This window comes from Aplysia californica, unplaced genomic scaffold (assembly GCF_000002075.1).
Source record: "Aplysia californica isolate F4 #8 unplaced genomic scaffold, AplCal3.0 scaffold00136, whole genome shotgun sequence".
NCBI classification, from domain to species: Eukaryota; Metazoa; Mollusca; class Gastropoda; order Aplysiida; family Aplysiidae; genus Aplysia; species Aplysia californica.
In genome coordinates this window covers 653,261-655,869 of record NW_004797406.1, presented here as the reverse complement: position 1 = coordinate 655,869, position 2,609 = coordinate 653,261, and the positions used below count along the sequence as shown (strand labels likewise).

Below are 2,609 nucleotides of genomic sequence, written 5' to 3'. Positions count from 1 at the left end.
GGGGGCATGTGTATGTATGTAAAACAAATTGCTCATGTTTGTGTGCCTGGGTTGTATTTGTTTTGTTTTGTTTTGTTGTTTTTGTTTGTTTTGTTGTGTTTTTAGTGGGGGGTGAAGGTTTGTTGGTTCAAGACGTGCGTCTGTGTTTGCCTGTGCATGGGCACAAGCTTAATGCGAGTTCGTGTTGTTTGCAATGGTGTGTTTGTAAGTAGATTTATTGAGTTATAATGATACTATTATGTTATTTTTAGAGGCCTCGGCAAGCGGTTAGATCTTCACTTTTTGTTTTGTTGCGGGTTCTGGGTTTCTAATGTTTGAAATTTGCTTCACTAATTTTGTTGACTTACCGCTTTTTTAAAGACAATTTTTAAATGATTTAACCTCTTAGTTGGCTACCCCGAATCGATCATATTATTTCAGAGCATCGGTGGGAATGTGATCAATGCCAGTCCTATTTCGGATTTGAATCCTCTCCTTATGGCCTGCAATGCAGAGATTGAGTTTGCTGCTAAAGGTAAGGCTGTCATTGTTGCTCCTGCTTGTAATGTTCTTGTTCTTTATTTGTTTGGGGGGGGGGGGTAAGGTTACACATACTGCCAGAAGTAAGCACTTTCTTTGTTTTGTTTGCTTTGTTTTTTGTTTTTTGTTTTGTTTTGATTGAGAGATTTATAGGTGTTCCTTTTCTCTTTGCCGTCGATTTTGTAGGGGTTGTGTTATTGTTGTTATTGTTGTTATTGTAATTATTGTTGTTGTTGTTGTTTTTATTGTTGTTGTTATTCTTGTTGTTTTTCTTGTTGTTTAAGTTTTGAAGACGGAAAAGGCGAGGAACAAAGAAAAGAAATAGAATCTTAGCCATAATATTTCCTCAGCTTCTCTTTGTAAGTATATATTCAATTATTTCTCTCTCAGAGCACGGCCACCGCACAGTGAGAATGGACGATGATTTCTTCCGCGGCTACAGAAAGACACGACTCAGGCCGAATGAGATCCTGGTGTCCATCACTCTACCCTTCACAACACAGGTATAATACATAACTAACTGCTGGCTGTTTGGTTTAGTTTTAGTAAGAGTTTTACGGCACTTGCAACACAAAAAGGTCATATAAGTGCCGAAGATTATAGGTGTTACAAGAGAGTAGCAAACATAAAAAAGAAGTAGGAGAGATAAAGGGGATAGTTGTTTGATAGGAAAGAAGGAGTAAACCACACCAGAGCACCCACCAACCACCCATGCTGCTGGCAGTGGGCGAGCCTTATGAACGAACAAAGTGTTAACAACTTTTAACAAAAATTTGTCCTTAAATGAGAGTGCCCTGCAAACATGGTTGTAAGATTATTTATTCTTTTATTTATTTATTTAGGTGTTTTTTTTATTTATTTATTTATTTATTTATAGGGGGCGGTTGCACTGTTTTGTTTAAAACACCGGTTCCTTTCTTCTCAACACGCTTAGCTTACTGCAAAGCATAAGTGATTCCTGTGACTAATTTGGTGTTCCAAACATTCAACAAAAATATTTCGTCACAGAGGATTGTATCTTTTACGTGGCTGTGGTATTTTTCTGGCGTACAATTTTGGCACAGTGCAACTTTCCGTTTTGCAGAATATTGCTTCCAGAAAGAATAAATATTGAGCAGGAGCGTGCTGAAAATTTGGGGGCAAAAAACGTGGAGGAGGGGGGGGGGGCAAATGCTGATACCAAGTATCCGCCAATAATGTACGTGAAAGATCCACTCGCTGTTTCATTTTAAAGATAGAAAATTCTGAGGGAAAATGTTCTTTCTTGTACAATTACTATTGCTACATAAAAACAGCCTGTCCGTTTTTCTTTTAGAAAACCCTTGAACATTTTGTTGCTAAAGACACCATATTATTTCGCTTTTCAGAACGAGTATTGCTTCGGCTATAAACAAGCCAACCGTCGGGAAGACGACATCGCCATTGTCAACGCGGGAATGAGAGTGGATCTGGGCGAGACTGGCACTCACATCAAAGAGATCATGATCGCTTTTGGCGGCATGGCGGTCAACACTGTGTTTGCCACACGCACCATGCAGGCGTTACAGGGGAAGTAGGTGATCTCTTGTGGTTTCTGGTACATGTAGATCTACATCTGTCTTTTCTTGTTGTCCTTTATTGATAAGTCTGCTGTTGTTAATATTATTGATATTGGTGGTGGTAATGTTAGTATTACTTCTATAAGGAGCTCGTATTGCTTGAGCGGCCTATATAATCTCTCGATGAAATTAGATATTGATGACTGTTTATCCGTTTGTAAAGCAACCTACTGTGTTTTCTTATTAGCATTAGAAGTGTATCTCTTCATATATTTACCTGTTCACATGTTTCTTCGTGTATGTATATAGGTATACCTATGTGTATCTATCTAACAGCCAATCTTTCGGTCCATTCATCTTCTAATTTTTTGTATTGATCTATTTGAATAAAAGTCATATTATTTTTCTATCTATTTGTCGGTCTGTTCATTTTTCTATGTAAATATGTTATATCTATCTATCTGTCTTTATATCTATCTATCTATCTATCTATCTGCCTGTCTGTCTGTCTGTCTGTCTGTCTGTCTGTCTGTCTGTCTGTCTGTCTGTCTG

The 2,609-nt window shown here is 37.9% G+C and overlaps 1 protein-coding gene across 1 annotated transcript in view; it reads left to right on the top strand.

The window, feature by feature from the left end:
• Positions 1-2,609, top strand: part of LOC101862644 (xanthine dehydrogenase/oxidase) — a 54,942-nt gene that overhangs the window by 23,969 nt on the left and 28,364 nt on the right. Inside the window, exons 12-15 of the mRNA XM_035969304.1 lie at positions 421-514; positions 910-1,022; positions 1,887-2,071; positions 2,305-2,314. Coding sequence (XP_035825197.1) covers positions 421-514; positions 910-1,022; positions 1,887-2,071; positions 2,305-2,314 — 402 coding nt within the window. The remainder of the gene's footprint in view (positions 1-420; positions 515-909; positions 1,023-1,886; positions 2,072-2,304; positions 2,315-2,609) is intronic.